Source organism: Candoia aspera, chromosome 4, assembly GCF_035149785.1.
Source record: "Candoia aspera isolate rCanAsp1 chromosome 4, rCanAsp1.hap2, whole genome shotgun sequence".
NCBI lineage: Eukaryota > Metazoa > Chordata > Lepidosauria > Squamata > Boidae > Candoia > Candoia aspera.
Genome location: NC_086156.1, coordinates 22,597,840 through 22,625,836, shown reverse-complemented (window position 1 = coordinate 22,625,836; position 27,997 = coordinate 22,597,840). Strand labels below are relative to the sequence as shown.

Here is a 27,997-nt window from a genome sequence, read left to right as displayed (position 1 = left end):
CAGGGTTCCCCCCCCCCCAAGAAGAATGATGAGTTGTGAAGAGAAAGAAACTGGATCGTATGGAATCACAACTTTTCAGCAAGTTGTCTCTTCCTGTTGTGGTGCTGTTCTTACATCCATTTTGGGTAAGGTTGAATATTTGAGCCATTTAAACTTCCCCACCAAGTCTGCTTCTATTGTCAAACTGCTCTTACGTAACCTTAAAGTTTCTCCTAGTGCTCAGCTGAAATCTGACTTCTCCTAGTTTTGCTCTAGAAAGCAGAGATTAAGTTTTTCTTCACGTAGTTAAATTTACTTAGCTAGTTCTATTTTTAACCAATTAACCACCAATTGATTAACACCAAAAAAAAAGAGCGTTTAGGACTTTTTAACATGGTGGCTGTTTGTTTGCCTTAGTGACACCTCTAGATGTTGTCAAAGTTCGACTACAAGCCCAAAGCAATCCATCCCTGAAAGGTAAATCCATATCTCTATGTATTTGCAGTGTTTGTGGGGGAGAAAATGGGTAATTTGTTCTCAAAAGTGAAGTTGAGATTATTCTTTAAGTGAATGCCATGTTAGTAATGTTATTGGCACTTGCTGATCATTTATAATTTGAACGTATGTTTTATTTTATGCTGCTTTATGACTAGTAAAGATTTTATTTGATGTTTTATTTAGAAATTGTAAGACAACTTTTAAAAAAATTATATAAAATGAATGCATGAGATTATGACTTATCTCTACCATCAATTTTGCCTATGACACTTACATGTATATTCCATATAGCGTTAAGGATATTGTTTGAACTTTGTATATAGGTAAGTATATGAATGCTTTTGTCAGCCCTTTGTCTTCCCAGCTGATGCTGTGCTTCATCCATCCCCTTTGTAACACCCAGGATAAAAGGTTTTCTTGTTTACCTTTTTACCAGGAAAGTCTTTTTTGGATTCTGATGGCTTGACAGATCACGTTTATCTTTATGAAAATGGAACTGGCAAAACTTGGCATAAGACATCTGGCCGTTTTACTGGCATGTTGGTAAGAAAAAATGCACATTCAATCCCCCTGTATTAACTTTTAACTTTCGAAAGATTATCTGCCCAATTTGGTTTTTGAAATATAATTAGGTAGATTCATAGTATTTTGAGCTCAGGACAAAAACTTCTTTCTCATTATGGTAATTAAAACTTAAGTCTGCCTATGACATTCATATTTTAAAAGATACTTGGAAGAGCATTGTGGGGTGATTGTGAATAAGAAGATTAATATGCAGTAGCTTATAGGAAGTAAGAAAATAAAGGATTATGATTAATTAACTCCTGTCACTTAAAACAGCTTCAGCAAAGGATCGTTACCTTGTTGTGGTGCTGGAGCTTGAGCACCTCAATGATGCCATGAGCTAAACCGTGAAGGGCCACCCAAGACGGGAAGGTCATGACAGAGAGGTCAGACTAAATGCGATCCCTGGGGAAGGTAATGGCAACCCACCTCAGTATTCTTGCCGTGAAAACTAAATGGATCAGTACAACCAGAGATATGTCGGTATACCATCGGAAGATGAGACCCCCAGGTCGGAAGATGGTCAAAATGCTACTGGGGAGGAACAGAGGATGAGCTCAACTAGCCCCAGTCGTGATGACGCAGCTAGCTCAAAGCCGAAAGGACGGCTAGCGGCCGACGGTGCTGGTGGTGAACGGCGAATCCGATGTTCTAAGGATCAACACACCATCGGAACCTGGAATGTAAGATCTATGAGCCAGGGCAAATTGGATGTGGTTATTGGTGAGATGTCAAGATTAAAGATAGACATTCTGGGCGTCAGTGAACTGAAATGGACTGGAATGGGCCACTTCACATCAAATGACCACCAGATCTACTACTGCGGACAAGAGGACCACAGAAGAAATGGAGTAGCCTTCATAATTAATAGTAAAGTGGCTAAAGCAGTGCTTGGATACAACCCAAAAAATGATAGAATGATCTCAATTCGAATTCAGGGCAAGCCATCTAACATCACAGTGATCCAAATATACGCCCCAACCACAAATGCTGAAGAAGCTGAAGTAGAGCAGTTCTATGAGGATCTGCAGCACCTACTGGACAACACGCCTAAAAGAGATGTTATTTTCATCACAGGAGACTGGAATGCTAAGGTGGGCAGTCAAATGACACCTCGAATTACAGGTAAGTATGGCCTGGGAGAACAAAACGAAGCAGGACACAGGCTGATAGAATTTTGCCAAGACAATTCACTCTGCATAACAAACACTCTCTTCCAACAACCTAAGAGACGGCTTTATACATGGACTTCACCAGATGGACAACACCGAAATCAGATTGATTACATCCTTTGCAGCCAAAGGTGGCGGACATCTGTACAGTCGGTAAAAACAAGGCCTGGAGCTGACTGTAGTTCAGATCACGAACTTCTTCTTGCACAATTTAGGATCAGACTAAAGAGATTAGGGAAGACCCACAGATCAGCTAGATATGAGCTCACTAATATTCCTAAGGAATATGCAGTGGAGGTGAAGAATCGATTTAAGGGACTGGACTTAGTAGATAGGGTCCCGGAAGAACTCTGGACAGAAGTTGGCAGCATTGTTCAGGAGGCGGCAACAAAATACATCCCAAAGAAAGAGAAAACCAAGAAGGCAAAATGGCTGTCTGCTGAGACACTAGAAGTAGCCCAAGAAAGAAGGAAAGCAAAAGGCAACAGTGATAGGGGGAGATATGCCCAATTAAATGCAAAATTCCAGAGTTTAGCCAGAAGAGATAAGGAATTATTTTTAAACAAGCAATGCGCGGAAGCGGAAGAAGACAATAGAATAGGAAGGACAAGAGACCTCTTCCAGAAAATTAGAAACATTGGAGGTAAATTCCAGGCAAAAATGGGTATGATCAAAAACAAAGATGGCAAGGACCTAACAGAAGAAGAAGAGATCAAGAAAAGGTGGCAAGAATATACAGAAAACCTGTATAGGAAGGATAACAATATCGGGGATAGCTTTGACAGTGTGGTCGGTGAGCTAGAGCCAGACATCCTGAAGAGTGAGGTTGAGTGGGCCTTAAGAAGCATTGCTAATAACAAGGCAACAGGAGACGACGGCATCCCAGCTGAACTGTTCAAAATCTTGCAAGATGATGCTGTCAAGGTAATGCATGCTATATGCCAGCAAATTTGGAAAACACAAGAATGGCCATCAGACTGGAAAAAATCAACTTATATCCCCATACCAAAAAAGGGAAACACTAAAGAATGTTCAAACTATCGAACAGTGGCACTCATTTCACATGCCAGTAAGGTAATGCTCAAGATCCTGCAAGGTAGACTTCAGCAATTCATGGAGCGAGAATTGCCAGACGTACAAGCTGGGTTTAGAAAAGGCAGAGGAACTAGAGACCAAATTGCCAATATCCGCTGGATAATGGAAAAAGCCAGGGAGTTTCAGAAAAACATCTATTTCTGTTTTATTGACTATTCTAAAGCCTTTGACTGTGTGGACCATAACAAATTGTGGCAAGTTCTTAGTGGTATGGGGATACCAAGTCATCTTGTCTGCCTCCTGAAGAATCTGTATAACGACCAAGTAGCAACAGTAAGAACAGACCACGGAACAACAGACTGGTTTAAGATTGGGAAAGGAGTACGGCAGGGCTGTATACTCTCACCCTACCTATTCAACTTGTATGCAGAACACATCATGCGACAAGCTGGCCTTGAGGAATCCAAGGCTGGAGTTAAAATCTCTGGAAGAAACATTAACAATCTCAGATATGCAGATGATACCACTTTGATGGCTGAAAGTGAAGAGGAACTGAGGAGCCTTATGATGAAGGTGAAAGAAGAAAGTGCAAAAGCTGGTTTGCAGCTAAACCTCAAAAAAACCAAGATTATGGCAACCAGCTTGATTGATAACTGGCAAATAGAGGGAGAAAATGTAGAAGCAGTGAAAGACTTTGTATTCCTAGGTGCAAAGATTACTGCAGATGCTGACTGCAGTCAGGAAATCAGAAGACGCTTAATCCTTGGAAGAAGAGCAATGACAAATCTCGATAAAATAGTTAAGAGCAGAGACATCACACTGACAACAAAGGCCTGCATAGTTAAAGCAATGGTGTTCCCTGCAGTAACATATGGCTGCGAGAGCTGGACCATAAGGAAGGCTGAGCGAAGGAAGATCGATGTTTTTGAACTGTGGTGTTGGAGGAAAATTCTGAGAGTGCCTTGGACTGCAAGAAGATCCAACCAGTCCATCCTCCAGGAAATAAAGCCAGACTGCTCACTTGAGGGAATGATATTAAAGGCCAAACTGAAATACTTTGGCCACATCATGAGAAGACAGGACACCCTGGAGAAGATGCTGATGCTAGGGAGAGTGGAAGGCAAAAGGAAGAGGGGCCGACCAAGGGCAAGATGGATGGATGATATTCTAGAGGTGACGGACTCGTCCCTGGGGGAGCTGGGGGTGTTGACGACCGACAGGAAGCTCTGGCGTGGGCTGGTCCATGAAGTCACGAAGAGTCGGAAGCGACTAAACGAATAAACAACAACAAACTTAAAACAGATGGACACACCCTCCACATGGATCAACCAACTCCTCCAAACTATCGCATTCCTCAGCTTTTCATCACAATACTTACTTTCAGCCAGAGACCAGGCCAAGGCAATATTCAAACAAAGAGTCTTGAATGTTAATGCCCAAACAGACATTGAGTCACTTGCACACAATAGGTCGTCGAAATGGCTGGCCAAGAATAAACTGTCCTTTCAAATAGAAAAGTACCTGACAATGGGTCTGATGCAATACCATAGGATAGCTCTTACTAGAGCAAGATTTGAGCAGTTAAATTCTATGGTCAAATACGGACGATTTCACCAAGTGCCTTACCTCGAGCGGACATGTGTTTGTGGAGCACCCGAAGTAGAAGACACTGCACATGTCCTATTTAACTGCCAACTATATGCCCCAGCAAGGGCTCAGTACCTTCAGACACTAATTGACAGACCCACATACTGGGATCGTAACAAAAGACTATGTTACTTTCTCCAGGGCACAAATACGTATGCGGTCAGTAGAACTGTTAAGTTTATAGTTAGGGCTATCCAACTGAGAACGCAATTTATAGAACACATTGGGGTGGCATGTAAAGGTGACGAATTCATTTAAACTCACATTGTTTCTGTATTTTATCACTTGTTTTATCACATCCTGCATTTTTATCTTACAATTTTATCTTTATTTTATCTTACCGTATTTTATCGTATTTTATCTCAACATAGTATATTCTAGTTAATTTTACTGTTTTTAGCTGTTTTATGGTATCACATTTTATATTTTATAGTGGCTGATGCCCAACTTTCTGATATGGTCATTTGACTAATCAATAAAGTTATTCAATTCCATTCAATATTCCTGTCACTTAACTGATTGTAAGCAGTCGGCTGTGTATACATGACACACAAGCTGTGTTCGCATGTCAAACTAGCCAATAACATTGAAGCCTAGCATGTTGTATGAACCCAAATCCATGTGGTTGATTAATCATTCAGTGTGTCATATATCAGGGCCAGTTTGGTGTAATGGTTAAAGCCACTGGTCTACAAACCAGGAGACTGTAAGTTCTGGTCATACCTTAGGCAGGAAGCTAGTGTCCTTGAGGCCAATCACTCTGTCTCAGCTCTAGGAAGAAGGCAGTGGCAAACCACTTTAAAAGATGTTGCCAAGGAAACTGCATGGACACACAAACGGCATGTAAACATACCTATAGAGTACTCTTGGCATCACAGATTACTGATGCTGTTTTGTGCCCTTGAAATTCACAATTGCAATCAAATAAAAGCTTTTGACTTTACTGGAAAGCATTTACTTTGTTATGGTTTATTACATCTCCTTAGTTCACCTTTGCATCATTTGAGAGACATGTTGATTTAAGAAGGACTGAAGTATGAGGAATTTTATTTTAAAGATAAAATAGGTAGACATAAATATATATTTTATATAAAATAACATTTTTGTAGATGTAATGTTATATTTATAGATACAAAATAAAATTCTTCACAGTTCAAATTAGCATGCAACTGTTTCTCAGATCAGGACTCAGGAAAGAGATAGCAAATATTTTCAGAAGAAAGTGCAGTTCCTTCTTAAATCAACAAGCATGGAGAGGATGATTAGCCTCTCAAATGAAGGAAAATTAAACTAAGAAGGGGTGTGGGTGTGCATTGTTTACAAGGCCACAGTATTAGTATGCCAATTTTTTAAAAATAATATTTTTAAATGATTAAATACATGGCTGTTGGTAGATCAAGAAATCTGTAACCCACCCTATCACTATTTTTGCTTCTTTTAGGATGCTTTTGCGAAAATTGTTCAAAGAGAGGGCGTGAAAGCATTGTGGAGTGGGTTGCCACCATCACTGTAAGTTATATGCCTTTTATTTTTCCACTTTTTGATTAATTCAAACATTAAAATCAGTTAAACCCCAAATAAAAATAAATAATAGTTAATAAAATAAAATATGAAACTATCATTGCTTTTACTATATTGACACCAAAATTAGTAAAATCACTGAAAAGCAATTTTATTAATGTCTTCCATATTACTGCCAACAGCTGACTTAGGGCAAAAACTGAAGTAAATGTAGGAATGTGTGTTGTTCTGATTAATGAAATTTTAGTATGTGTCCTGTGCTAAATTAATTAGTACAACTTTTTAATATGTTATTATATAAATCCTAAATTACCAGAAGAAATGGCTGAAAGGATATTTGTTCTTGTAGACCTCCATTTCCAGAAAAATGGGGCAGCACTAAAACTGTCTTCTTTGGAGCAGTTGAAAGTTGAAAGCAGCTATGTTGAGGAAGATTTCAAATGGGTCAGATCTTAAAATCCTGGACATTCCACTGAAATATGAGGAAAACTAAGCTAGGAAAGGAAAGAAAAGATTGTAAAAAATAGTTCCCTTGCTCTTCCTCAAAACCCCCCAAAAAACTATTTCTGCTTTGACCAGCATGAACCCAGCCAGATGGCCCTTGGAAAACAGCAGTTCTTCTGCCACAGGAAATCTAATCAGTTCTAAAAAACAAAGCAGTAGATAGCTTAAAAGAAAAATGCTACAGTTCTCATCAGATTAATAGAATAGATCCTATCCAAATGCAAAAGTATGGGCTATAATTGCAAAGTTATGAGGAATATGTTTTCTGGCTACTTTTTTCATCATGTATATGTTAATCCCTATCATTAATATAGCTGTTCCCATGTTTTGCATATTTCCTTTCCAGAGTTGGCACTAATTGTACCATTGTTTGTTCTCTATACTGTATTGTGGGGCACAAGCTGCAAGAAGAAAACAAAACTCTAGGCTTTTAGAATTCTTTGCTCTAAAGGGTTTACTTGAATGTCTTAAGTAGAGAGAAATTGCCCTCTTAACATGTTTAAATAAGTTTTTAAAGAGAAAATGGCATGTCTAAGTATTTTGCTCAGCACAGGAACTATCCCTGAAGTGCCCATGGCCTATATGTGAGTGTTTAATATTTTCTTCATCTCAACATGCAGTATAATGTGTGTCTTGTTCCACTGAACTATGGCCAAAGACCAACTCTAAAATGCTAATATTTTAGCTAGAAGTACGACAATTATTTGAGTAAATCTTGAATGATTAAGAAACTGATTAAATGCTTATACTTCAATTTTAGAGCAGTTTCAGTTCCAACAACAGTAATTTATTTTACCTGCTATGATCAACTACGTGATGCCCTCGTTTATAAAATAGAAGATAATGACTACATTCCACTTATTGCAGGTGGCATAGCCAGATGTGAGTTACTAATCTGTAGTTTACTGTTAGCTCTTTACTATGGCAAAACTTATATTAAAAAATTAACCAGAATGATAATGCAGCTAAGCAAATGTTCATTATGTAAAGGTGAATAATTGTAATTAATTATTCCTCTGCTTTACAGTTAAAAAGTTTATATTCCTTAGATTTTAGAGTACAGGATATTGCCTGATACATGTGTAACACTTTTTGGTCCCTTAACCATGGCTCAGAGTTTAGGAGATTCCTTGAGTATGTATGCTTCTTCCCTCTGTCCTTGAATTCCTTCTTCTTTACCTTTTCAAAGCTAACACTGATTAAACTTATATCTTAATGGTGAGCATAGTAAACATATTAATGTAAGAGCTGGATACAGTGTATGTGCAAGGTTTCTCCTGTTTCATGGCCTAGGGTATTATTAACTCTAACAGGGCAACAGTATATGAGTAAGACTTTTTTAAAGGACAGTTTAGACTGCACAGTCTAATTAAACAGTTGTAATTTGCCTGAGAAGCATTTGCTGCTGAAGTACATTTATGAATTGTACTTACTTATTTAGACATTTTCTTGTTTAAAATACATTTCATGACATTTAGAAAACTATACAGAGTGAAGGAAAGTCTCTGAACGGGATATCTGATTCAAAGTAATAGATACGTTGCATTCCAGTTTCACAGAACAGGTTCATAAACCCCCTATACTTGGAGTGAGGGATTTTAATTTACATGCAGTCCTAGGGTTATGTCCCTAGTTGGGACCAAAATTTCCATCACTAAGCAAAGCCGTCATTAACCAAAGCATCACATGATCATACTGCTTAGCAACAGTCCAGATTGCGGTTGTTAGGCCAGGACCTCATGCTTCTCCTGCCCTGCGCAAACTGCCTCTGCTTCAACTCCCCCCATCTACCTATCTCACCCCCATCTCTGCCCTTTTGGCTGCCCTACACTCTACCACTACCCTGGGACCCAGGCAGGTAGGCTCTGTCAGCACTGGGCTTGCCTCCACCCCTTGCTGAAGCCTGCAGGCCCATTCTCCAGGAGCACTTCCAATGGAGGAAGTGGAGGGATGAGGGCTTCCCGAAGGTGCAGCATGTGCCCTACAGTTCGTGTTGGAAAGGAGCGCTTCCAGCAGAGGAAGCAGAGGGAGGAGAGCTTCCTAGAGACACAGCGTGCGCTCTACAACTCGCGTTGGAAAGGAGTACTTTCAACGGAGAGATGAGGGCTTCCTGGAGTCACAGTGCACACTCTGCAGCTGACGTTGGAAGCTCTCCTGGAGAACCGCATGTGGGCTTCAGCAAGGTGATCCCAGCACAGAAGACCCTACCCACAGGCCCTCTGCTTGTTCAGCCCAGCCTTCCTCCTGCAAGGTCTTGTGAAAGGCCAGTTGTCCTAACAACCAGGAAACACACTGAGACATGGAACTGGTCTCTAATATTTATTGCTAGTACTTAACAGGAATCCTAACAAACTGAAGAAGCATGGGAAAACCCAGACATATAACCCCCAAGGGTTAAGGCGGTCCCGATCTGTGTCTCAGTGGATCGGCGGTCCCGATCCACTGTCCTGCTGCAAGTGCCATCACCTCACCCAGTGCCTGGATCCTGGGCCAGCAGTGGGAGGAAGAAGATGGCGAGGGTCAGCTGGGGAGGTAGCATAGGTAGGCGACAGAGTGCAAAAGGACAGAGATGGGGGGGAGATAGGTTGGGGTGGGAGTTGAAGCAGAGACAGTTCGTGCATGGCAGAACGTGACCATGGGATGCTGCAACCAGTTGTAAATGCGGCCCATTGCCAAGCACCTGAAAGTTTGATCATGTGACCATGGGGGCACTGCAACAACCAGAACTTCGAGGACCGGTTGTAACTGTCATTTATTTAGTGCCATTGTAACTTCAGTCGCTGAACGAATGGCCATAACCCAAGGACTACCTGTAGTTAAAATACACATTTTAAAGGGGAGAACAGATGTTCAAACTACTCACTGTATGGCAGGCTTCAGCTCATACAATTATTTGTACAAAAACCAAAGAATGTACCAAAGTAAAGTTCTAAAAAAGTAGTCTTTCTACCAAATATTTTATACATTAACAAACAGGAGGAAATTCTTCTAACTTGAGAACGTGCAGTTTTACTTTTCTGATCAATCACAAATAATTTGATTGGAGAAGTCAGGCAGTTGAGATAGAGAGCTGAAAGCTTTTCCTCCTGAAGGCAAAAGGTCTTTCTCATCTTGAGAGGTACAGAATAATATTCTATGACAGTGCAGTTCTCTCTTGGAGCTTTTAATTTAGCTACCCCACTGTCTGAGTAAATTGCTCTGGTGATGGTCTGACTTGTCATATGTAAGGAATCTAGATTGTTTTTTCATATAAAGACAACAGGGACCTTAGAACAGCTGAATTATATTTCTCAAGTCTCTTTGAGGTCAGTGTGCATTTGACCTAATTGTGCTATAACATTTCTCTCTTCTTGAAGGTCAATCACTTTATTCCTGAATGTTGTCTTCTATTATGTGGAATCTTTAAATAATTTCAAAGAGATTTTTCATTGGTGACTAGACTAGTTTCTGTGCTGGTATGATTCTCTCAGACACAAATACTATTATACTAAGGTTCTTGTTAAAGGTGTCACACCAGATATTTTCTGGCATAACATCATACTAATAACTTCATATAACTTGTTGGGAAAGAAGCCCTCTTGTTCTACAATTTATATCTTGGAAATATTGGTGAACACTATAGTACAATGGAATCTTCAAAAGGAGGAAAAATTGTAGTTTTAGTGCTGCTTTTTTTTAGAGGATATTTTCCACTAAATGTCCTACTGTTCTTACATTTTTTTTATCAGTCATGTTTTGTAACAGTTCCTTGCTACAACTGTCACTTGCTCCTGAGGGTCATCTAGGAACACGCCTAGTTTATGTGCCAGTCCCAAGTGGGGCATTGCAATCCCAAGTGACACAGACATAAGGCAGGACATCACGTGACTGTGCTGACTCAGGACAGCAGTTCTGGCAATCCCAAAGCCACCCAGAGTCATGTATGAGATGGGCAGCAGAGAAATTTGATAAATAAATTAATTTAGGACCAAAGGTTGAAAATGTGCAGAACCAGGAGGAGTAAGCCCTCACAGCCATTTGATCTTGATAGGGTTGAGCTTCAGCCTGTTGCTCCCCATCCAGATACCAACAGCCTCTAGGCAGTAGCACAAGATTTTGGCAGCATGGCTTGTTTAGCCAGGGGTTTAGATATACAACTGAGTATCATAGGAATACTGATGATACCTGACCCCAAACTGATGGATGACTTCTCCAGCAGTCTCATGTAGAAGTTAAACAGGAGGGGCACGAGCACAGAGTGGTGAGGCACTCTACAAATCAGAGGCTTCAGGCTTCATCTCTCCCCACTCCCACCAACTTCAGTTGAAACTGGAGAAAGGAAGAAAACCACTATAACATCATTGCTTCAGTTCCTTGCAGTCAGCCCATTTCAATACCATGAACCTGCTGAGAGATCTAGGAGGGCCATGTCACTTGCATCAACCCCATCTTGGCTCTCCTACAGGTCAGCAACAAGCATGAACAACACTGTCTCAATATTATGTCCACATAATTATAAGCTTAATGGGAGAGATGTATTTTTGCCATGTTCCTAAAAACTGCTAGGGTAGAAGCCAAATAAATTTGTGAATGCATCCATATTCTGGGACCGACACAGGAGAAAGTAATTGGGACTAGGAACTCTGTTGCTAAGTGACACAGACATAAGGCAGGACATCACATGACTGTGCTGACTTCTGACGGCAGTTCTGGCAGTCCCAGTTACCATCATTAGGCGAATCCCACACATTCGCAGCATCCCACAATCACATGATCACCATTTGCAACCTCCTGCTAGCATTGACTTTGCTTGTCGGAAGCCACCAGTAAAGGTCACAAATGGCAGTCACTTGACTGTGGGACACTGGCATTGTAATTACAAACTGGTTGCCAAGCACCTGAATTGTAATCATATGACCATGGGGAAGCTGCTATGGCTGCAACTACAAGGACCCATTGTAAGTCCCCCTTGTTCAGCGCTGTTGTAACTTTGAATGGTTGCTGAATGAGTGGACATTAAGCAAAGACTACCAGTATATAGATGGGCTGCTGGTAGCCAGGGGAATCTTCAAAAGATCTTCAATCTCCTTTTGATCTAATTAGGCTAATAACAAGAAAGATTGTCCTACAGATAGTCAAGCCTTATGTCTACCAATTCATTTTAACTAATGCTAATGATCATCTTTATTATTTTATCCCACCAGCATGGGCTGCAACGTGCCTTGAGGTTATATGTTCAACTCCTTTCTGTTGTGTAACTGGGACAAATTCAGACTTTTGCTTCCCTGTTTAATTAGCCATAATTATCTGTTGTGCTGTCTGGAGCAAAGTTAATACTACCTGTAGTTGGTTATCTGCAATTATACCTAACTGTGTTTGGTATAAAATGGCTCTCGGGGCCATATGTGATCCATGTTGGAACCCACCAGCAAATGCATGAATAAACATATTTGTGATGGATCCCTGAGGAAGGAAGAGGCTTTATTGTCATCTCCTTCCTGAAATCCTGCTGTAGATTGCTATACAGAGGAGAAGCAATAATCTGAAGCTTAGTAATCAAGGAGCGGGAGAGAAGCCTCATAGTCATGCACTGCCTGTGGGGCTATAAACCTGATGGGTAAGGTAAGGTACCAGATGCGGTCCATTATGCAAAGTGAAATGAGGGCAAATTGCAAGAGATCAGCCACCAGATCACACTCTATAAAATTGAAAATCAAGAGCTTAAAGAAGACAAGAGCTTATACAGCACTGATGCTTTGACAGTGATCTGTTACACACTGAAATCTTAAATAGAGTAGTTAGCCATGAAGTCAGGCTCAATCTGTGAAGTTTTTGAACCAAGGTGTCCTGTTCAGACTTAAGAGGTGGCCAGGCAGATTAAATATCAAAAATACTCTTTATTAAATAACTATTTACAGTAAATAAGTCCTTAGAATCAAGAAAGAACTGAGTTCAATCAAGACCAATTGGGTAGCAACAAGGAAACTGACAAGGTTGCAGGAAGAGACAGCAACAAGGCAACAGAGCAGGGCTCTCTAACGGAGACTGGAAGGCTGGAAGAAGCTGGAGTGCGAGATGATACTGATGCTGAAGTCGAGTGATCTTGAACTGGATCACCACTAGAAATAGGCTGGGACCAGAACACTGAGCGGGACTGGCCGGAGCCCCCTGGATACATCTGGGACTGGACTGGACTGGACTCAGTGACTCAGGCTGGACTGGATACTGGGGACTGAAGACTCGTAGCAAGGCTGAAAACTTGTAGCAAGGCTGGACTCGGCTGAAAATCCTGGACTACGAACTTGGAGCAAGGCTGGACTTGACTGAAAGTCCTGAGCTAGGCTGGGTACTCTGGACTAGGAACTCGGAGCAAGGCTAGACTCAGCTGGAGGCACTGGACTCAGCTGAAGATTCCTGGCAAGACTGGAAGCTGAAGCATGACGAAACTGAGCTGGAGCTCCTGGGCAAGGCTGGAAGCTGGAAGCACTATGAATCTGGGTTGAAGACCCTGGGCAAGGCTGGAAGCTGGAAACACTATGGAATTGGGCTGGAGATCCTGGACAAGACTGGAGGTCAAAAGCATGATGGAGCTGTACTGGAAACTCTGAACAAGACTGGGAGCTAGAAGCGTGACAAGGCTGAACTGGAGATTCAAGGCAAGGCTGAGAACTTGAAGCACGACGAGGCTGGACTGGAGATTCAAAACAAGGCTGGAGATCGAAGGCGCAACGAAGCTGTACTCGAGACTTTGGACTAAGTTGAGAGCTAGAAACTGCTGTGCTGGACCAAAGGCTCGGGGCAAGGCTGCAGACTTGAAGCATGACGAGAATGGACTGGAGACTCTAGACACAGCTGGAACCTTGAAACAGGGTGGTAAGTGCGCCTGGAATGCACACAAGCTGACCGCGGAGGTCTGAGGCTGGACGTGAGACTGAGGTTGCTGGGTTCGGCGAGGAGAAGATCCTCAGTGGCAGCAGAAGCAGGATTCAAGTCCTCTTCAGTGGAGAACACTACCATTGATCCCTCTTTGGTAATAGACGCTGTCTCCAACACTGGCAGGGATTCTTCTGCAGAAGCTGCAGGCTTGTAGGATTGGTTGTCTCCGGCAGCTTGCTCTTTGCACGTCTGCCTTTTATGCTGATCCTTCACGTGCCTGGACCCTTCTGCAGCCAATCAGGCTGCCTTCTCCTTCACACACTTTTCTGCCCATCGTTGGCACGCACTGATTGGACAATTCAAATCCTCCAAATCTGGGCCAATCAGCGCCTTTGACTCTTCCTGTGCTGCTGACTCATCCCCAGGTTTCACTTTCCCGGTTTCAGCCCGGTAAGTTTCTATTTCCTCCTCTGACTCAGAGTTTCGATTTCTGAGTCAGAGGCAGGCTGGATTCTCACACAAGGAGCCTGTGCTTTGATTTTAACTGCTGACTGGCTGTAGGTACACAGGTATTCCTTGGATTATGACAGCAGTTGGGACCAGGATTGCCGTCACTAAGTGATGCGGTCGCAAAGCATGACATCACGTGACCGCATTGTTTAGCGACTACAATCCCAGCAGTCCTGGTTACTGTTGTAACTCTAAGACACATGGGTTGTTAAGCAGGAAGCAGTGAGAGTCCCAGGTAAGAAGTGCAGGGGTGCTGCAGCAGGGTGGGGGAGGACTGGTCCTGGGAGGACCAGCGCAGGCTGTGCATGAGTTGGCAGAAGATTTGGGAGGGCTGATGCAAGCCGTGCTTGTGTTGGGGGAGGCCGAGGGAGAAGGTGCTACAGTGCAGGATGCATATAGGAAGACCAGGGGCTGGATGGCACGGTGGGGTACATGTGCAGGAAGGTTGGGAGCTGGGTGGCGCAGCAGGACATGCATGCGGGAAGGTTGCGGGCTGGATGGCGTGGCAGAGTGTGCATGCAAGAGGGCTGGAGATGGATGGCGTGGTGGGGCACCTGTGCAGGAAGGCTGGGGGTGGATGGTGTGGCAAGGCGCACATACAGGAAGGCTTGGGGGTCTTACCAGAGTGATTTGCGACCTTCCCTGTCAGCTTCCCCATTGACTTGGCTTGTGGGAAGCTGGAAGGTTGCAAATGGCGATCATGTAACTGCAGGAAGCTGCAAGTGTTTTAAGTGTGAGCTGATTGTCAAACTCCTAAATTACGATCATGTGACTGCGGGGATGTGGCAATGGCCGGAACTTTGAGTACCAGTCATAAGTACCACTCGATTAACTGTTGCAACTTCAAACAGTCACTGAGCGGTTGGTAAGCGAGGACTACCCGTAGTTTGTAATAGGCTTTCTTCTGCTTCTAAATGTCAGAAAGGAAAAGGTGTGTTCAGAAAATCTGACAGTGTTGAAGTCGCCAGTAGGCACTTCCTGACCCATCCTTACTGCCTGAATCCAATGTTAAAGGGTCAGGTTCGTGGGTCAAGGCATCATCTAGTAGTTCTTCCGATCATTGCTTCCTTTCTGATATTAGCAATTGGGATGCAGCCATCTATTCCTTTTGCCCAGCTTCAAGCTGATTGGGTGGGTGATAAAAAAAATAGTCAGGTCTGAGATGTCCATGGATACCACGGGAAGCAGAACATCTTGAAAATATGGGCTTGTCATGTTCCCGTTCCGATGTTTATGGTTCCTCGTAACGTTTCACATGTCATATCTGCAGTTGCGTGCCTGCCTGGCCACGCTGGTAAATTTCCTTTGTGCTGACTTGTGATCTTCTGGAATGTATGTTTGGGTTATCTCTGCTGTTCAAGGTTACTTTCTCAGGCCGATTCTAACGGTTGCTAGCGTCTGGGGTGGGTGGTTGCTATGCTAGCCTGAGGGGAGGGTTTGCAACAGGAGCAAGGCTTTTTAAGTTTGTAATTGGCGCGCTTTTGCTCATTCTCAGCTTTCTTCGTATTTTGCATACTATTCATTCAATAAATTAGTTTTCTCTAGTAACTACTGATGAGACTCCTTTTATTGGAATAGGCAATCATTACAGGGCTGTGAATTTAGAGTGTTTTAATTTATCCATAGTTAGTGTTAAATACAGTTTCTCAGATAAGATTTGTAGAAAATTGTGGTTACTAAAAGCAAAACTGAAAGCTTATGAATTCCATATATGAGGAACAGAGAGGACCATGAAATCTTAGATTTAGAGCATTTCATTCTTATCACAATAAATCAGGGTTAATGAAACACTCATTGAACTTAGAATCACGTATAATCTACATAATAAACAATGTTATCTCAGAATCTTGACTTCTTTATATACATGTTGAATTAATAATAATAATTTATTAAATTCATATGCTGCCTGAATTCCCAGCAACTCTGGGATTAATTAGATTTGGATCAAAAGATATCCATATAATGTAGTTATTATATAGTAAAATGCTTAATACACAACAATAATAGATGTGGACATATACTGAAAGCAAATGTCTTGCAGAAAAAAAATCTGTAAATCACCTTTTGGCATTGTGTTTCTTTCTCTCTTTAAAACTTAGTATTTTCTGCTACTATAATAAGTCCAGTTGAAATGATTAGAACAAGAATGCAGTCTCGACGATTGACTTACACACAACTGCTTGCTTGCATTAGTACAAATGTGGCCAACAATGGCTGGCTTTCACTCTGGAAAGGATGGGGTCCCACTGTCCTTAGAGATGTGCCATTCTCAGGTATGACTTGTTTCAGAAATATGTATTTCTTATATGTACTGTCTACTGCAAATTCTATTCTACTGAAGATTTTAGAAAGTCGGTTTGCCAGATGTAAGTTTTAAATATAAGGTTGTGTTTTACAAGTATAAAATATGTGCATAACATGGATACATGATAAATCTTTTAAATTTATTTTCCTCCTCAATTAATAAAACTCTTTTTTACCATTTTTCAGCTGGTGCTTTTGGCTTTGTTTCAGCATTCTTTCGTTAGATATTAACTAAATCATCTTGCTCTTTAGTTTTTGACAGTATTCAGTGCTGGAATCATAGGTACCCATAGATATTATTAAATCAAAGGAGTCTTAAGCGTCCAGTAAATGGCAAAGAAAGAGTACTGGCCACTAATAAGCTTTTATGATTTTTATTTCTATTTGGAGATGTCTGGAATTAAAATAAGTAGTCAGGAGGAGGAGCTTTTCTATGCTACTATTGTAATTGGGTTCAGACATCATATTAAGTGTGGTTTTCTAAATATGGTTTATTGCATAAATCACAGTTGGCTAGGTTCACACAGCACATTAATCCATAATTAAACAAACTGTTTTATGGCTTAGCAGAGTGTCTGAACCCTACTTGTAGTGACATTCTTGCTTCATAGAAACTCCATCCCTAGTCAGATAGGTGGTAAATAGGCAATTGATGACAGCTTTTATATATATACAGTATATATCTATATATCTACATATCTGTCTATCTATATATATAGTATGTCAAGATACAACTTAAGTATTTTTCTTTGTGAAAGCAGGATTTGATGTTTGTTCAGAGCTACAGAGTACTTATACAGATAGTCCTCGCTTAACAACCATTCGCTCAGCAACTGTTAGAAGTTACGATGGCGTTGAACAAATAGTACTTATGCCCAGTCATTGAAGTTATAGGGGCTGTTGCAGTGCCCCTATAGTCACTTGATCCGAATTTAGGTGCTTGGCCACCCGCCTGCATTTATGACTGCAGGGTGCAGTTCAACTTCCCCCCCACACCAATCTATGCCCCCATCTCTGCCCTTTTGGCCACCCTGCACTCCACCACCCCTGCCGCCCCCAGCTGACATTCACCATCTTCTTCCTCCCACTGCTGATGAGGCATGCCTAGCCTGGCCCTTCATGAACATAGCAGGGCCAGGGGTGGCTGCCACCAGGGGCGGGAGAGCACATAAGTCACCCTGTGCTCTGCTGCCCCCAATTCAGCTTCGCCATCTTCTCCTCCCGCTGCTGACAAGGCATGCCCAGCCTGGCCCTTTGTGAGGCCGCTGCTAGCCGTGTGAGGCCTCAGGAAGGCCACGCTCAAGTTTGAGAAAGCTGCATGTGGCCTTGGGAAGAAGCCCTTGTGTGGCCAGCAGCAGCCTCACGGTCAGCCAGGCGCACCTTATCAGCAGGAGGAGGAGGAAGACAGCAAAGTTGAGTTTGGGACAGCAGAACGCAGGGCAGCTTGTGCGCCCTCCCACCCCCAACAGAGCCATCCCTGGCCCAGGTGCACTTGCACCGGGCAGCAGCAGATGCTTGCACACCCTCCCACCCTGGCAGCAGCCACCCCTAGCCCAAGTGTGCTTGTGCCAGGCAGCAGCAGCTGCTTGCCTGCCTTCCTGCCCCTGGCAGCAGCCACCCCTGGCCAGCTGTGCTCACACTAGACCACAGCAGCCACTTACCTGCCTACTGGCATGCTTGCAAGCCAGCCAGGATTTGCGACTTCCTGCCGGCTTCCCCACTGACTGCTTGTTGGAGGCCAGCAGGAAGTTGCGAGGAGGTCCTTGCTTAATGACCTGCGATTCTTGCTTAACAACGGCAATGGGGATGCTGGGATTGTTGTCACTAAGCGATGCAGTCACATGACATTGCACTTTATGACTGCATCGCTTAGTGACAGAAATTCTGGTACAAATTACCATCGTTAACCAAGGACTACCTGTATGAAGGCAGAACACTTAAAAGTTTATGTTGCATTTCAGATTTGTAAAACGACTTGATGACACATTACCAATCAATTGCAGTTTCTAACTTTTAATAATGCTTCACAATTTGATACCATAGCACTCTATTGGTACAACTACGAATATTTCAAGATGAGCTTATGTAAGAAATCAAGTTTACACGAGCCAACGTTCCTCATCATCTTCTCATCAGGAGCAGCAGCTGGTTCTGTAAGCCAAATTTCTATTGCTAATAGTGAATATAATAAATACATTATAAGCATATTAATTTAAGTGCTGATAAATATTTGCTCATTTAAATCTTATTTGAAATTAGTGGTGCTGATTGAACAAAAAAAATAAATTAAAAATGCATGTAATAATAGTGGATGAAGTTTAAAAATATTTGGTTCCTTGAAATAGCAATCAGTAAGCAGGAACTCGTCTGCTCTGGGCATATGTGAGTAGATGGTGGGCTAGATGCTTGATTGTGGGAAGCAGAAGTTGGAGATCGACACATTTGAACTTTGGTCTTGGAGAAGACTCCTGAGAATATCATGGATAGCCAATAAAACAAACAAAACATAGATCAACCACAAAACATAGAAGGAACAAATGACGGTACAAATTATCGTATTTTGGACAAATGCAAAAACCTAGCTCTCCTGAGAAATCTGTAATGCTGGGAAAGGTGGAAGGAAAGAAAAGAAGAGAACCACCAGCAAGGTGGATGGACTCTATTACAACAACAATGGATACACTGTTGGAAGTTTGAAGGACCAGGTTGGGAACAGATCATCCTGGAGGAAGTCTATCCATATGATCGCTAAGAGTCAACACTGACTTGATGGCACATAATTACAATCAGAAGATGGGGAAGACAATGTTTAAAATGCATGGATAGGATAAGGGGATCAATGGAATGTCCTTGGAAAGCTTAAAGATGATCATGAAAGACAAGTTAAAATGGTGGGCATTTGTCCATGTAATCACTTAACTGTTGAAATTTACAGTACTTATTATGTAGTTACATATTTGTTCCATTATTTTTAAATGAGATATATGGATACTTGAATTTCCTTGGATTGAGCAAAATTGTCCTCCTTCATAGTCTGAATGTGCTAGTTCTTAGTCTGGTTGCCAGTAATACAACACTACCTCATCCACATACAAAGTCATTCAGCATTTTTAATTTGGGTGGTATGGTATGGGAATGAGCACATCAAAATGAAGCACTGGCCAGCAGCCATATGTCATTTATTTTCCAGAGCATTCATTGGTCTCACAGAGCTCAGAGACATTGCTTGCATTCACATGGTGCTAAGACACACAGACAAAATTAAGGGTTGGGAGGGATCTTGAAGATCATCTAGTCCAAACCCATATCACACAGAAATCTATCCAGCCACAGCAAAGCAAAGTCCAATGTATCCCAAGGCTATCAGGTCTGTTATTGAATTATTCTTAATTTTAGGAAATTCTTCCAGAGGTCTGATTGAATCTGCTTCCTAGTTATTTAACCCCACTGTTTCTTGTCTTACCCTCTAGAACTGTGAGAAGGGTATCTCATATTTCACATGACAGCCCTTCAGATACTTGAAGTCAGCTATCATGTCCCTTTGCAGTCTTTTCTTCTCTAGGCTAAACATACTCAGTGGCTTCAGCCATTTTTGTAAGATTTTTGGCCCTTTACCATCTTGATTCTCTTCCAGGTTATAAATGTCCTTCCTAAAATGAGGTGCCCAGAACTGGCACAGTATTCTGTGTGTGGTCTGATCAGCGCAGAATATAAATGAAGAATGACTTCTCTTGATGTTAACATTGTACTTCTGCTGATATAGTGTAGGATTGCATTTACTTTGTTTTTGGTGTTTTTGCAGCTGTATCACATAGTTGACTCATGTTGTGCTTGCCCTCCACCATAACTCACAGATCCTTTTCCATGTACTGTCGCCCAATACCATCTCTCTCATCCAATGCTAGTGCCTTTGATAAAGGATTTTGCATTTTCTCCTCTTGAACTTCATTTTGCTGATTTCGGCCCATTGTTCCAGCTAGTCAAGATCTTTCCAGAATTTTGATCTTTCCAGAATTTTGATATGTGGACAACATAACATCGCTGTGTTTACCATATTTCTCATCATAACATTTTCTAACCCCTCATCCAAGTTGTATATAAATCTGTTGAAAGTGCAGGGTCTAGAACTGAGCCAAGTGGTATGTTACTTAGCACATTTTTCAAGATTGATGCAGTCATTGACATTTATGCTTTTAGTATGATTATTCAGTATGTTTGACATCCAACTAATGATAGCATAGTCCACATTTTGCCATATTCTCTATTAGGATTTCACGGCAGATTTGTTAAATATTTTGCTGAAGTTAAACTACACTATCTCCGCAAAGGATCATTACCTTGTCGTGGTGCTGGAGCTTGAGCACCTCAATGATGCCATGAGCTAAACCGTGAAGGGCCACCCAAGACGGGAAGGTCATGACAGAGAGGTCAGACTAAATGCGATCCCTGGGGAAGGTAATGGCAACCCACCCCAGTATTCTTGCCGTGAAAACTAAATGGATCAGTACAACCAGAGATATGTCGGTATACCATCGGAAGATGAGACCCCCAGGTCGGAAGATGGTCAAAATGCTACTGGGGAGGAACAGAGGATGAGCTCAACTAGCCCCAGTCGTGATGACGCAGCTAGCTCAAAGCCGAAAGGACGGTTAGCGGCCGACGGTGCTGGTGGTGAACGGCGAATCCGATGTTCTAAGGATCAACACACCATTGGAACCTGGAATGTAAGATCTATGAGCCAGGGCAAATTGGATGTAGTTATTGGTGAGATGTCAAGATTAAAGATAGACATTCTGGGCGTCAGTGAACTGAAATGGACTGGAATGGGCCACTTCACATCAAATGACCACCAGATCTACTACTGTGGACAAGAGGACCACAGAAGAAATGGAGTAGCCTTCATAATTAATAGTAAAGTGGCTAAAGCAGTGCTTGGATACAACCTCAAAAACGACAGAATGATCTCAATTCGAATTCAGGGCAAGCCATCTAACATCACAGTGATCCAAATATACGCCCCAACCACAAATGCTGAAGAAGCTGAAGTAGAGCAGTTCTATGAGGATCTGCAGCACCTACTGGACAACACGCCTAAAAGAGATGTTATTTTCATCACAGGAGACTGGAATGCTAAGGTGGGCAGTCAAATGACACCTCGAATTACAGGTAAGTATGGCCTGGGAGAACAAAACGAAGCAGGACATAGGCTGATAGAATTTTGCCAAGACAATTCACTCTGCATAACAAACACTCTCTTCCAACAACCTAAGAGACGGCTTTACACATGGACTTCACCAGATGGACAACACCGAAATCAGATTGATTACATCCTTTGCAGCCAAAGGTGGCGGACATCTGTACAGTCGGTAAAAACTAGGCCTGGAGCTGACTGTAGTTCAGACCATGAACTACTTCTTGCACAATTTAGGATCAGACTAAAGAGATTAGGGAAGACCCACAGATCAGCTAGATATGAGCTCACGAATATTCCTCAGGAATATGCAGTGGAGGTGAAGAATAGATTTAAGGGACTGGACTTAGTAGATAGGGTCCCGGAAGAACTCTGGACAGAAGTTGGCAGCATTGTTCAGGAGGCGGCAACAAAATACATCCCAAAGAAAGAGAAAACCAAGAAGGTAAAATGGCTGTCTGCTGAGACACTAGAAGTAGCCCAAGAAAGAAGGAAAGCAAAAGGCAACAGCGATAGGGGGAGGTATGCCCAATTAAATGCAAAATTCCAGAGGTTAGCCAGAAGAGATAAGGAATTATTTTTAAACAAGCAATGCGCGGAAGTGGAAGAAGACAATAGAATAGGAAGGACAAGAGACCTCTTCCAGAAAATTAGAAACATTGGAGGTAAATTCCAGGCAAAAATGGGTATGATCAAAAACAAAGATGGCAAGGACCTAACAGAAGAAGAAGAGATCAAGAAAAGGTGGCAAGAATATACAGAAGACCTGTATAGGAAGGATAAGAATATTGGGGATAGCTTTGACGGTGTGGTCAGTGAGCTAGAGCCAGACATCCTGAAGAGTGAGGTTGAGTGGGCCTTAAGAAGCATTGCTAATAACAAGGCAGCAGGAGAAGACGGCATCCCAGCTGAACTGTTCAAAATCTTGCAAGATGATGCTGTCAAGGTAATGCATGCTATATGCCAGCAAATTTGGAAAACACAAGAATGGCCATCAGATTGGAAAAAATCAACTTATATCCCCATACCAAAAAAGGGAAACACTAAAGAATGTTCAAACTATCGAACAGTGGCACTCATTTCACATGCCAGTAAGGTAATGCTCAAGATCCTGCAAGGTAGACTTCAGCAGTTCATGGAGCGAGAATTGCCAGATGTACAGGCTGGGTTTAGAAAAGGCAGAGGAACTAGAGACCAAATTGCCAATATCCGCTGGATAATGGAAAAAGCCAGGGAGTTTCAGAAAAACATCTATTTCTGTTTTATTGACTATTCTAAAGCCTTTGACTGTGTGGACCATAACAAATTGTGGCAAGTTCTTAGTGGTATGGGGATACCAAGTCATCTTGTCCGCCTCCTGAAGAATCTGTATAACAACCAAGTAGCAACAGTAAGAACAGACCACGGAACAACGGACTGATTTAAGATTGGGAAAGGAGTACGGCAGGGCTGTATAGTCTCACCCTACCTATTCAACTTGTATGCAGAACACATCATGCGACAAGCTGGCCTTGAGGAATCCAAGGCTGGAGTTAAAATCTCTGGAAGAAACATTAACAATCTCAGATATGCAGATGATACCACTTTGATGGCTGAAAGTGAAGAGGAACTGAGGAGCCTTATGATGAAGGTGAAAGAAGAAAGTGCAAAAGCTGGCTTGCAGCTAAACCTCAAAAAAACCAAGATTATGGCAACCAGCTTGATTGATAACTGGCAAATAGAGGGAGAAAATGTAGAAGCAGTGAAAGACTTTGTATTCCTAGGTGCAAAGATTACTGCAGATGCTGACTGCAGTCAGGAAATCAGAAGACGCTTAATCCTTGGGAGAAGAGCAATGACAAATCTCGATAAAATAGTTAAGAGCAGAGACATCACACTGACAACAAAGGTCCGCATAGTTAAAGCAATGGTGTTCCCTGTAGTAACATATGGCTGCGAGAGCTGGACCATAAGGAAGGCTGAGCGAAGGAAGATCGATGCTTTGGAACTGTGGTGTTGGAGGAAAATTCTGAGAGTACCTTGGACTGCAAGAAGATCAAACCAGTCCATCCTCCAGGAAATAAAGCCAGACTGCTCACTGGAGGGAATGATATTAAAGGCAAAACTGAAATACTTTGGCCACATAATGAGAAGACAGGACACCCTGGAGAAGATGCTGATGCTAGGGAGAGTGGAAGGCAAAAGGAAGAGGGGCCGACCAAGGGCAAGGTGGATGGATGATATTCTAGAGGTGACGGACTCGTCCCTGGGGGAGCTGGGGATGTTGACGACCAACAGGAAGCTCTGGCGTGGGCTGGTCCATGAAGTCACGAAGAGTCGGAAGCGACTAAACGAATAAACAACAAAAACTACACTATGTCTACTGCATTCCTTTAGGTAAACTGGTCACTCGGTCAAAAAGAAAATCTGTTTGGACTATCACCAGCTTTCTTTAAGTATATTTTTTAAAGCCTAAATGGACCAATGTGGTTTAATTTAACAAAAGGTTAAAAAAATAATATGAATCCTCTGTAGTTACTGGATTAGTTATTACATTATTGGAATCACCATCACTATGTTTTGGTAAATATATGTTAACATTATGTACTTCAGTCCCACTGGAATTTAAATATATGTAATGCACATGATTGTGGAAAAATAGAGTACATATTTTAATAATGTCATGTTAATTCAGGTGAAGCATACAGGTTGTGCTTTATTTCTGTTTTCAAAGTTACACTGTTTGCATGTTGTCTATTTAACATTAAAAAGTATTTTCCCCTATAGATTGCAGCAACGTTAACTTTACCATTTGATGTAATAAAAACACACAGACAGACTGAGCTTTGGGAACTTGATGTCACACGCTGTAAGTTTTTTGTAAGATTCAGAAGTATTCTTGTTCCATAATGTCTGCCTATTGTAGTATATATAAAGTCCTGTCTGAGCTCCACCCACTCTGATCTATGTGTTTATAATATCAAAAATTTTATATGTTCAGTGCTTAGAGTACTTGGAAGCTGCAGAATGCTGCAGGCTGCATCCCTGCCTCCATAGGTAAGAAGGAAAATACTATTCAGAGAATTGTAAGTTACATGATGCATTTTGGAAAAAGAAAATTTTGAAAACTTGATGTTTTCATGTTAGAGAAGGACTTGCAGGATCCTATTTCTGAGATCACATGAAGGGGCCTTGTGTATGTTTCTTCAGTTTATAACATACAGCTGTAGGAAACACACTGATTTTGTTAGAAATACTACTGTGTGACATTTACTTCTAAAGGTTAGTATAGCCCATGACTACTGACTATAATGAGTATTATAAGATATTTTGCTTATGCACTGTTTTTATGTGTGTCATTTCAAGAGGGCTTATTTTAATAACCTTAGCTTGTTAAAAACTGCCTTATAGTTATAAAACATTAAATGTTCAGAACAGATTCTGACTGCATCCTATCTGAAATTTGTCTCTTATCATTAATAAGAGACAAATTTATTTGTCTCTTATTAATGATAATCTGTTATTATCATGCAGTGCGTAAAATATAGCCGACATTAAATCATACTAAATAAGTGTAGAGAATGAGATGTATTTTCTTTTACTCAGCTCCACAGAAGACAAGTGCATCAGTATGGGAGGTAATGAAGAGAATTGTGGTTGAAAATGGATTTACTGGATTATTTACTGGTAAATTGTTTGTTGACTGTAAAATATTTTATTTCTAGATATTATGCATACAGCAGTATCAAAGTTTCTACTACAAGATCTAAGAAACCGTTTACTACATTGCAAGATTTCCCTACAAACTATTTTGCCAACTTTGAAAATCAATTATCTATCTATCTATCTATCTATCTATCTATCTATCTATCTTCCAGTCACTTCAGGAGGGAAGGACTCAATAAATTAGTCTGGGAACACTTAATTACCCTCCTCAATGATAGACTGTTAGAAGGGCCATATAAGAAAGGGGTATATTAAGGATATAATGGAATAAATATAAATAGATAATTTATTATATATATAAAATTTATTTATAATATGTAAATATGTAATTATATATATATTTATTATATATAAATATAAATATATAGTCGAATAAAACAAATTTGACATATTAACATACCCATGTGTTTCAAAGTCCATATATGAGCCTGAGGTAGAATCAGAGGTGGTTAATTGACAAAAAATTAGGTTATGCTAGGCTGTAATGTTCCAGAATGTGTAAACTAATTTAGTAATGACCAAGGAAATTAAATTCCATTAAACGTCTCATAGAATCTGGTTAATTTCTTAACCAAATTACAAAGTATTTTTTCTCGTGGTCTGCAATAAAGCCACTACTGTAGATACTTGCTCAGAATATTTTCTTCTAGTTAATGGCTCAAAATGAATAAATTCCATGAAGTAAAGATTGAGAACATCAGGGAGTTGCCATAGTTGCCACTCTATGTACATTTGTGCTTTATGTATAACATACATCAGCAGTGACTGGAGATGATGTTTTACACTGTCATACAGAGATGATAGCTCCAGATACGTTAAACATCCCTAGCTGTAGTTGACAGAAGGCAGCAGTCCACTATAGGCAGAGTCCTTACTGGTCATAGGTTTAGACATCCAGAATAGTAGCTTACATATTGCACAAAGCACTACAGCCTGGTGTACTTAGTATTTTGCCTTAGTGATATAATAGTTGGATCTTTAAGTAGAGACATGCCTTTATTGCCAAATTCAAACCAAACTGAAAATGAGATGGGTATGTGCTCTAGAAACATATTAATACAAATATGCATTAATACATGCACAGCAATTGGTACAATTCCATTCAAACTGCAAACCTGAAAAGAAAGTTCCCTTCCACCAGTTGATCATTATAGGTCTGGAGCATAGATCAGCTGTTATGTATATTCATAGTAAAGCAAGATATTTAAAAAATTTAGAATGTAATCTTATACTTAATTTGTGGGGTGTATTTCACTGTAAACATACATAGAACTGTGTTGCAAAATATCTTCATAAAAATAGGAACAAGTTTTAAATATATATTAGTTCTCAAAATCAAACTAATGAAATTTACCTAACTTCCCAACTATACAGAATTTATTTCCAAGCACATTTTAATACAGGATTGAGTAACCACATTGTTAGCTTGTATATAGCATTAAGTTACCATACAGATCCAACTTAAATATCACTTTGAAAATGCAAAAAAAGCAAGCAGTGGTTTTATAGACAGAGTAGATATTTTTGGAAGCCAATATCCAGTTTCTTGTGCTGCCTCATTTTCCAATACCTATAATTTCTCTTTTCCACAGGTATTATTCCAAGACTGACAAAAATTGCTCCTGCTTGTGCCATAATGATCAGCACATATGAATATGGGAAAACTTTCTTTCGTAGATTAAATAAAGACAAAGATATGAAGAACTATTAATGTTGTTTCTGTAAACTTGAAGTGGTGTCAGTGCCCAGTATGTGCAAAGGTCCATAGTTGTATTTGATGAGATGCTTTCTATGCTCATTGCATATGCACCCATGCCTCCACCAACACTATGCTCAGAATGACTCCCTGTATGTTTTAGATCCAAAAAGAAACTCTATCATGCTTCAGACATTTAATACAATTAATGTTGCATTAACATATGGAAGAGAAAAAGATTGAAATAAGCATATATTTCTGCAAAAGGAAATGGATAGCATAAACTTTAAAAGCAATTTTTATGCGCAGAAATCATTCTTAATTTTTACAAATTAATGTTCGTGCCTTGGAAGAAAACTTTTAACTGATTCAAGAAAAGTTGTTTTACATTCTAGTTAGTATTTATATGTATATTTGAATAGGGCACAGAAATAGCATGAGCTAAGTATCTCTGGTGCCTATATTAGAATTACCCAAATATTTAAAGAAAACTTCTACATACGTTACACATTGTTACCCATCTTAAATGAAAGGATGTAATTGCCTAGAAATCCAACCTTTCCATTTTTAGAAAGGGGAACAGGATTGCTTCATACATGATAGGTTAGTGGGTTGCATAATGTGTTGGGCTGGGACCAAGGAGATTTAGATTCAAGTCTCCACCTAATCATGGAGATCACTTGGTATCTGGAGTTCTGCACGCTCTCAATCCAGCCATTCCTGGGGATAAAATGAAGGGAGAGCACCATGCAAGGTGTCTTGAACTTCCCTCAAAAGAGGTTATATAAATATAATGTAATAACACGCATACAACCT

General features: G+C 40.9%; 1 protein-coding gene across 2 annotated transcripts; it reads left to right on the top strand.

Moving 5' to 3' along the window:
* The first annotated feature begins 13 nt into the window (after positions 1-13).
* On the top strand, positions 14-27,472 carry SLC25A40 (solute carrier family 25 member 40). Of its 2 annotated transcripts, none has more exons than XM_063303588.1 (10): positions 14-125; positions 397-456; positions 914-1,020; positions 6,337-6,404; positions 7,681-7,802; positions 16,385-16,558; positions 18,633-18,742; positions 24,547-24,628; positions 25,366-25,446; positions 27,078-27,472. In XM_063303588.1, exons 1-10 carry the CDS (start codon positions 26-28, stop codon positions 27,194-27,196), a joined length of 1,023 nt encoding a protein of 340 aa, XP_063159658.1. In that variant the 5' UTR covers positions 14-25; the 3' UTR covers positions 27,197-27,472. The 2 variants fall into 2 exon arrangements, with proteins under 2 accessions (XP_063159658.1, XP_063159659.1); XM_063303589.1 differs by lacking the exon at positions 27,078-27,472 and adding an exon at positions 25,485-25,591 and having other exon boundaries at positions 25,366-25,397.
* The last annotated feature ends 525 nt before the right edge of the window (positions 27,473-27,997 follow it).

Bases quoted from the DNA above. Each gene is read 5' to 3' on its own strand.
- SLC25A40 (XM_063303588.1), top strand. From the start codon at position 26: ATGATGAGTTGTGAAGAGAAAGAAACTGGATCGTATGGAATCACAACT. The intron at 126-396 runs GTAAGGTTGAAT...TGTTTGCCTTAG, and splicing joins TGTTCTTACATCCATTTTGG to TGACACCTCTAGATGTTGTC. The intron at 1,021-6,336 runs GTAAGAAAAAAT...TGCTTCTTTTAG, and splicing joins GCCGTTTTACTGGCATGTTG to GATGCTTTTGCGAAAATTGT.